The sequence below is a fragment of the Fragaria vesca genome, linkage group LG2 (assembly GCF_000184155.1).
Source record: "Fragaria vesca subsp. vesca linkage group LG2, FraVesHawaii_1.0, whole genome shotgun sequence".
NCBI classification, from domain to species: Eukaryota; Viridiplantae; Streptophyta; class Magnoliopsida; order Rosales; family Rosaceae; genus Fragaria; species Fragaria vesca.
The window spans coordinates 1,050,144-1,059,919 of NC_020492.1; the positions used below are offsets into that span (position 1 = coordinate 1,050,144).

The 9,776-nt window shown below is 34.0% G+C and overlaps 1 protein-coding gene across 1 annotated transcript; it reads left to right on the plus strand.

Moving 5' to 3' along the window:
* Positions 1-1,476: 1,476 nt before the first annotated feature.
* Positions 1,477-6,953, plus strand: LOC101294821 (purple acid phosphatase 2-like). The gene is made up of 9 exons (XM_004291971.1): positions 1,477-1,910; positions 3,696-3,912; positions 4,063-4,260; positions 4,422-4,533; positions 4,655-4,884; positions 5,574-5,712; positions 6,015-6,235; positions 6,552-6,673; positions 6,761-6,953. The coding sequence occupies exons 1-9, from the start codon at positions 1,477-1,479 to the stop codon at positions 6,951-6,953; spliced, it is 1,866 nt and encodes a 621-aa protein (XP_004292019.1).
* Positions 6,954-9,776: the final 2,823 nt, after the last annotated feature.

Genomic DNA, 9,776 nt, shown 5'->3' on the forward strand with positions numbered 1-9,776 from the left:
CACACACATGTATTCATCCGATCCGTGAGAAATAAAATAATTAGTCACATCTTTTAATCTGTGAGAAATAACTATTTAAGGCGGATTTCAATGTAAAGAAACTATTTTTTACGATATACACCCGTGTCTTTATATAAACAATGTGGGATAAAATCTGTGTGAGTTAACTGAAATTTTTCTTAACAATTTCGAAATTGTTTTTGTTGTTGGTGTTGCAGTTGATGTAGTTTATTGGTTCTTTGATTGTTGTTTTGTTTAGTGAAATTAAGTTTTGGTTACTAGGAAAAAAAAAAAGAATTTTAACATTTCACAAGAGTGTGTGTGTATATATATACATATTTTAATCTATGAAAAATAACTATTTAAGGCGGATTTCAGTGTAAAAAAACTATTTTTTACGATATACACAATGTGGGATAAAATCTGCGTGAGTTAACTGAATTTTTTTTTTATTGTGTAACACAAAATTTTGATTAATAATCAATAAGCAACGTTGTTTGTTTTACTAGTAGTGTGCACTACGCGCGTATATTTCTTTCTGATTTCTCCATGATTAATAGACTGAATCTTCTGGACCGAAATAGTTTCGATTGCATGAATGAAAGCGTTTAAGTCAGAGAAAAACGATATAGGAAGCTAGATAATTATTATAGAGCTATAATTAACCATATTACTTTCAAGGACGGCCATAGTTGTATGTAACCTACGCATTTTTATTATATACTACAAATACAACCATCTACACATTATTACTTCAACGTCCTACTTATCTGAATTTCTACTATATAAGCTTTGAGAAGTTGGTCGATTCAAAGGAAATAAGACCAAATCGAAGAGATCGAAAATAGATTTTGTTCACGAAATCAGAAACTTCATCAAGGTATGGATCATAGCCATTGCATCTCAATGTTATTGTTACTACGTAGCAGCAAGAATCCCAACAAACCCAACAAAGAGCATGATGAGGCTCATCTCTCTCCTCCCAATCTTCTACCTCCTTCTCATGCTCCCTTTTAACCTCCACTCCATCCATCTTGGAAGCGCGACGGCTTTCTTTCTTGCTTATCTAGCCATCTTCAAGCTCCTCCTCTTCTCCTTTAACACCGATCCTCTGTCACCGCCTCCGGTAAGACTTCTCCACTTCATTTCCATAGCTCTTCTCCCCGTCAACCTCAGGCAACGCCCCGAAAAGCTTTCCAACGGTTCCAGTTTGACAAAGTTGGTGCCAAACAAGGCAGCGTTGTGGGCATTGAAGGCCTTGGTTTTGTGTGTAGTAATTCATATACGTAAGGATTATAGAGAGTCTCTACAGTCATATGTATGCCAATCATTTTTCTTGATGCACCAATACCTTGCTCTAGAAATAGGCTATGCCCTGAGTGTAGCCTTGCCTCAAGCCATGTATGGGTTCGAACTCGAGCCACACTTCAACGACCCTTTTCTTTCGACCTCTCTTCAGAACTTATGGGGCCGTAGATGGAACCTTGTAGTCTCCAACACTCTACGGCCCTTTATACACAATCCGGTGAAGCGAGAGCCACCGTTGAGCCAAAGAAAACCGCAAAACCGGCTGCTCCGATATTTCTGTCTGTCATGGCTTCTTTCGGCATCTCGCCTTTGATGCATGAGCTCTTGTTTTACTATGTCACTCGCGCGCGTCCCTCGGGGGAAATGATGTGCTTCTATCTCCTACATGGTTTGAGCTTGGCAATTGAACTGAAGGTGAAGAAGGCGCTGGCTCATAGGGTGCGGATTCCCCCAGCAGTTTCAGGGTTGTTGAAAATGTCGTTTTTGATTGTCACCAACCATTGGCTATTTTATCCTCACCTATACAGAACTGTGGCGGACGCAAGGACTTTAGAGGAGTCTGCAAGAATGGTGGAGTTTGTGAAGGCTAACATTTCCAGATTGTGTTTTTGGCATTAGCTAATACACTTCTTATTGATATGTTCTTTAACATGTTCATGTATGATTACGAAAAGGATGCATACTTATGTTAGTTTGCATAAAAATAAACCAATAGTCAGATGGAGTATCTTGAATCTTTGTTGGGCTCAGGAAGAGTTTATACTATATAGTGAAGGAGATCAAGTCTCTCTCGAAAGAAGGCAGTGCTTAAGGATGTTGCTTCCAAATTATTTAATCGAAGTGACTTATTGAATTGATGAAGATCAATTTTTACTACATTCACGAACTATATATTGAAACTAAAAGTGAGGTGCACTGATCTTTTTTCTCAAAATCGGCTTATATATCACGTCTTAGTCGTCCCCTAGCCTACGTACTGAGAGTGATGATTGTACATGAATAATTGTTATGATAATTCAAGGAACCGATTATTTAAATTGAACTTGCTGAAGAGAAAGGATTTTAATCGATGGCATGTCCGATCCCTCTCGAGAAACTCGTAGAATTATGTACTTGATGGATGTGTGAGATATTTGAAGATGAAATTTGGTGAGCTGATGCATCAGGTAATAGGTAGGGGGCTGAGCTATGTTTCTTTGCAGCTTATACTGATGAAGGAATTAAATGGATTAAATAGCTAGACTGTGCTAAAACCCATTTCAAAAGAAAGCACACTTGTTCATCTCATTCTAGTTGTTGGAAGAATGAGATGAGTTATTGGTTACTAAAGTAACCGACTCATGAATGTTCTCCTTTTAACTGAAAGAAAAACGTACAATAGAAACCAAAAAACAGCCGTCATAAGGAGAAAAATGGACGAAGCTGGGACGTTTTGGACATACACCAATTTTGCTCCGTTTGATTTGGAAGAAGAAGAGAAAGTATCAGAAGTTTGTTAGCTCGTACAGTGAGAAGATTACCCTTGCCTTTGGCCTCATAGGCTCATAGCTATCCCTTCTGGAGTTCTGGGTTGCCTATAAGGATTTACTAAAAACCTTAGGATTTGTGGAGATAATTTCCATGGGGCAATCAAACTCATATCAGGTATTGTAGAGTGTAGACAGAAACTATTGTCAGAGATAACAATTGTTTTCATTGCGTTAGAGAAGGTCATTGCTCCTGACAATAACGTAAACGATTTTCATGCTCCTGAATCGTTTACATTATTTATGAATAATGTGTAAAAGATTGCTCATCAACTTAATTTTAGTGCATCCAAATTACATGTTGTGATAAGGATTCAACAATTTTACACTATAAGGCGATTTTAGATGGGAAAGAAATAGATAACAACATCCCACCAGTACAGAGACAAAACAAGAGATCAATAACCAAACAGCTTCGAAAACAAAGGCAAAGGAGCCAAATAATAGCAAACAGAAAATGGAAGAAAACCACAAGCATGTACACAAGTGCTCAAAGAGACCAATGAAGACACTTCTACAGCAACATCATTATTACCATCAGCCAGATTCCTTTTCCAAACGTTTGGATCAACACAATTGATGACAAGGCCAGCAGCTTTAAACAATTGGGAAGAAATTAGCTTGCACTCCAATACTAAATTATCTATTGTTATCTCCGTATGTGCAGACAATGCACTGAAGAAAATCCAGGCAGACCCAATTCGATCATTAGTATTCAACTCCTTGACATGTAACTTAAATCTTTGTACAGACCTCTGAATATTGATTTTCTTTAATTTGGATCAAATTCTTCATCTGTAGATAAAAAGTAGCTGGATGGGTTTAGTATGAATGATTGAGGGTGCTCTTGAATCTTGATAGTATGAAGAGGATGGGTGTGTTGGGATTACTTTGTGCTTCTACTTGGTCCATACATAGGGCAGCTATATTTGTAGTATTGGGTATGATTTTGAACCTGGGAGTGGTGTGTAATGGAGGCAAAACTAGCACTTTTGTTAGGCAAATTGACAGAGGCTTGGATATGCCTCTTGACAGTGATGTGTTTAAAGTCCCTCCAGGCTACAATGCACCTCAACAAGTATAATTTTTCAATACCTCGATCAACAAGTATAATTCTTCAATATTTATATCTTACAAGCTTCTGTTATTAATTGGATTGATCATGAGGTGCATGTACTCCAACTTTTAGTAGTTTTGTTGAGTTGAATGTTTAATGTGTGTGTTCTAGGTTCATATAACGCAAGGCGACCGTCATGGGAAGGGTGTGATTGTGTCATGGGTGACTGTGGATGAACCAGGTTCCAGTACTGTGCTTTACTGGAGTGCAAATGGGAAGCAAATGAAGGCTGAGGGAAAAGTTAAAACCTATAACTTCTACAATTACACTTCTGGTTACATTCACCACACCACAATCAAAAAACTAAAGGTAAATTTTGTATTTAGCTTCATATTTCCCTTGATTTTTTTTTTCTTCAAATGCTAGGTTGGTGTGGAATCTGTAGTTTTTGAATTTTTCTTTTGATTGAAAAATATATGATGAATGTAGTATAAGCATTATGATTCAATCAACTGTACGTGAACATGTAGTTCAATACCAAATATTACTATGTCGTTGGAATCGGCCACACTGAGCGGCAGTTCTGGTTTGTAACTCCTCCTAAAGTTGGTCCAGACGTCCCTTACACCTTTGGTCTCATAGGTTAGTATTCTGTGTCAAGACAGAATAACTCGATCGACTCATTCAAGTTTAGGCATTATGATTTGTCATAGATTTTGTAGTTCCTGTACATATATAAGTACTAGTTACCATTGTGTTGTAGGGGATCTGGGTCAGACCTTTGATTCAAACAAGACACTAACCCATTATGAGAGAAATCCATTGGAAGGAGAAATGGTTTTATTTGTTGGTGACCTCTCGTATGCGGATGACTACCCTGATCATGATAATGTCAGATGGGATACATGGGGAAGATTCACAGAGCGAAGTGTTGCTTATCAACCTTGGATATGGACTGCAGGGAATCATGAAATTGATTTGGCCCCTGAAATTGTAAGCATCTCATTAAACATTTGCTTTCTGTGGAAGATAAATGTACTTATGCTCTTAGTTGTTTTGTCTTAAATAAGAGCATTTGTGTTTATACTTAATTCTAGTACTACAATAATACATCTTTGGCTACATACATAGAGACTATTTCTTGTGGTTGATTTTACTTCTGTTGGTATATACTATGTTATGCATTACCACTGTGATCATTCATTTGTTGTTCACTATTTGCATACATTTCTACTTGTATTCCTTCCTGTGAGTTCTAGATCCTCTGTGATATTTTACGTTTATCCATGACGCCAATTCCTCAAGATAAAGTTCTGCTTGGCCTTGGAATATTAGATTTGATCTTACAATTGATAAGCTGGGAATTGGTTTGTTCTCTTGCAAAAACAAAAACAACTTATGATAGTTAGTGTATTCGAATTGCCACCTATAAGAATGATTGTCTTCTTTCGGAAACAAAAGAAAGCAAGCACGGCCTGCATTGTAAGAATGCTTGACAACAAAATAAGGATGTATGACAGCTAACAAACTTAAATAATATCATCTTCCTCAACCATGGTGCCGTGTTAGTTTATCTTTGCAGTTTTCCATGTTATAAAGTCTGAACCACAATCTGTTGCTCAATCATTTTGCATATGCATTTTCCAAGTACTGATGAATAATTGGATGTACTTTTATGGCAGGGTGAAACAAAATCGTTTAAGCCTTACACGCATCGGTATCATGTCCCATATAAAGCATCAGGAAGTACTGCTCCTTATTGGTACTCAATCAAGAGAGCTTCATCCTACATCATTGTCTTAGCTTCATATTCCGCATATGGTAAGAATATATATAGATATGGGCTTGTGCGCGCGCGCTTGTGTGTGTAGTCCTGTATATATACTATGATATTAACATGAGTGATGCACAAGTTTATCCAGCTGAAAGGAATGAAAAGTGTAGCAGTTTCAGATAAATTTGACATTGTAGTTAGATTCATCTGTGCAACAATGTCTTTGTTAATTAAGCCTGTTTCTGTTATATTTGTTGTTTTCAATGCCAAAAAAAGTCTTTGTTGAGTGATTAAGAAAGTTCATTCAACCATATTATTTCCTTTTTCTTATAATTTTGTGTTTCTTCAGGTAAATACACTCCTCAGTACCTATGGCTTGAGCAAGAGCTATCAAAAGTTAATAGAAGTGAGACACCATGGTTAATTGTCTTAATGCATTCCCCATGGTATAATAGCTATAACTATCACTATATGGAAGGAGAAAGCATGAGAGTGATGTTTGAGCCCTGGTTTGTACAGTACAAAGTCGATGTGGTATTCTCTGGTCATGTCCATGCCTATGAACGATCTGTAAGTGTTTGTTGTAAATGTTCTAGATCATTAGTTTCAAAATCATTTTGTTTGATACCTGCTATCTGCATAGAACTGATCATTGTCTCTGTCAGATTACTCTCTTTTGCAAAACTAAGATTTTCAGTTCAGAATATTTTATCCTTGATTAATTCAATTTTTTGATAAGCTACACAAATACCTTTTGAGAAAAAATTCACAAAATTCTGATAGCTATATGATAGGAAACTGTTTTTAATTCTTTTTTCCTACGCCATTCATCATCATGAGCACATTGCTTTGCTTGATAAGTGATTTCTAATTCGGTATGACACAGGAACGCATATCCAATGTTGCATATAACATTACAAATGGTAATTGCATTCCTGTGAAAGATCAATCTGCTCCTGTGTATATTACCATTGGGGATGGAGGAAATCTTGAAGGCTTAGCAACCTCGTAAGTATAGATGAATATGTGTAATGTGATAGATTCGATATACTTTGAAAATACTAGAATCATTGAATATCTTCTTCTTGGATGCAGCATGACAGAGCCACAGCCCGAGTACTCGGCCTATCGAGAGGCCAGCTTTGGTCATGCCATTTTTGACATCAAGAACCGAAGCCATGCTTATTTTGGCTGGCACCGTAATCAAGATGGATATGCTGTAGAAGCTGATTCTATGATGTTCTTGAATAGACACTTTCTTCCTCTTGATGATTCCACAAGTGCTTGAACATGATGGAAAAATAACACACACACACACAAAGCAACTCTCTGTTGCTATTGTACTTGTAGCATAAAACTTGAAAGATTCGATACTTCCTCAGTCCAAAGGCTGAATCATGTATCCTTAATTTCTTTTTGCTAAATATACTTTCATTCTCTTGCTCTGCTATCAATATATAATATTAGCTGTATTTTTTGAAGTGAACTGACAAACTTTTTATTAAATAGAAATAATCGTTATATCATAAAAGAAATAAAACGTTACCAAATTGAAAGACTTAAAAGATTTTAACTGAAGAGCCACTAAATTGGCTTGATTGAAAGCTGAGGCAGAATATTTTATTCTAAAACCAGTAACAGATCACTGATATTGTCATCATGCCCACTGCATTAAAGAGCATGTGGAATGACGCCCTGTTTAGCCCTGCTTAATACCGTTACCAACAACTAAGATGCAATAAAGAAAATAACATAAAGATAAAATTTAAATTAAAAATAAGTGAAACCAGCCCCAAGCCCAAACCTAGAAGATGGTTTGGCCCAGCTGACATTTTTCATCGTTGTTCACTTCTTCATATCATTTCGAATTGTTGCATCAATTCTTTCTCTACAACTAAGAAAACATTAACTGTAAAGTAATAAATAGAAATCTCTAACAGTTTCATCAATCGCAATGATCTTTGAATAAGAATTCTAAAGTTAATCACTTAAAGATCATAACTACTATTTGTGTAGCTTTTTATTTTATTGTTCGATCTCAATTCTCTGTAGCCTTTGGCTTGTGTTTTTAGTGAAATCATTTCCAGACCAAAGGAAAAAAAGTGCTCACAGGATATTGAATACTGAAGTCTTGTTGGAAAAAATTGTGATTCTCCCCATTTATTTTAACCAATTTTAAATACAAAAAGTTAAGTGGGATCCACTAATTAAGATTAGTGAAAGATAAACATTGATTTTTATCCTCTACATGAGAACTACAAGATCATGTATTCACTAATTGGTTACGGGGTGAATGAGAAACTGTCACCGTAGGATAACCTTTTGAAATGGAAGAAAAAGAGCTTTGTCACATATGGGAAAAACTAGAAATGATGAAACATAACCAGTAAATAACAACTAAATTGTGCATCTTGCTTTCCTTTATTGCTTCTTTATTTTAGATGCGTATGTGCATCATGCTTTGCTTTATTGCTTTTCCCCTTATGTAAGTGACTTTGTCAATGATTCTGTATGATTTTCATCATAAATAAAAGGTTAGAGTGGTTTTAATTACTGAATACACATTTTTATTATTTGACATTACAAATGAAATTTTATTAGTATGTTAAATGACCAAAAAAGACATGTGTAATACATTAGGAAGAAAAATTGCAATATTAAAAACGTAGAAATTTATGTTTGAAAACTAATAATGTGAAACATAAAACAAATTAAAATATTAAAAATGAAAACTTATTTACGGAAACTAATAAAGTTAAAATATTTATTTTTAGTAACTACTAAAATGAAAATATAGAACAAATTAAAATATTAAAATCGGAAACTTATTTTGAAAATTATTGAAGTAAATAAATACAAATTGTGTAATGAAATTTGGATAAATAATTTCATTCTTTCTCATTCTAAAGAAATTAATAATTTTCAAGTTTAGAATGTCAAACATTGTAATTCTTATATGAATTTATATTCATTATATTTCTTTCTCTATGAATTCCACTTGATTGATGTCGTATTAGAGATTTTGAGTTGGGATATAACAATATTTTTTTATTATAAATTGGATGAAGATAAAAAAAATTTCTAACAGAAAATAGAAGAAACTATGTCAAAAGAAACTATAAAATAGTAAATATATAATAATTATATTTTATGACATAATCTTTCTTAGTGTTAAATATTAAGGGTATTTTCGGCAGTTTGAGATATGTATTAAGTATAATATTGAAATGAAAATCTAGATGAGTGATATATTAAGTAAAGGGTGTATATTGAGAGATTATAGGTGTGTGTGTGTATAAAATTACTTAAAAGCTTGAGAAATTTTAAATACACACCCCTAATATCTTAATACACATCCCTTACTTAATACACCACATATCAAGTTTTTCATTTCAGTATTATACTTAATACACATCCCAAACTGCCTAAAATACCCTTAATTTATGAAATATTTCATTATTTAATATAATTAATCTATATTTACTATTTGGTACCTCTTTTTACATATTATTTCGTCTAATTTTTGTTTAGAAATTTTTGATTATCATTGTTCAATTTATAATCAAATGATTATTGTTATATCCCAACTCCAAATCATCAATACAAGTTTTCAAAATTCACAAGATAGTAGAAGTGTAGAAGTACAGTAGCTATTAAACATAAATATCTAGTTATTCGATAAAACATGTCATGATAAAGATGCAGCACTTGAGAATATGATATGCAAGATCAAACTAAAGCTGATACAGATAAAAAAAATATAAATAAAAAAAAAGAAGAAGAAAAAAGACAACCCAAATGAATTGTGGAGAAGAGTTGGGGTTATGGGAGAATACGTACTTTCAACGATTTTAGGATAGAAGATGTTGAAAAGAATATTTCAAGCGCGATTTTTTTTAATAAGAGATGTTTGTTTTGGTCATTTAACTTACCTATAAAATCTTAATAGAAACATAAAATAATAGAGGTGTGTATTAAGAGATTAGGGGTGTGTATTTAAAATTTCTCTAATCATAACCATTACATCATATTATATATAATTAAGTAACTATTTTATCATCTGATAACATTTAGGGTGACCATTTTAACATGTGGAACAAATGATGATTTT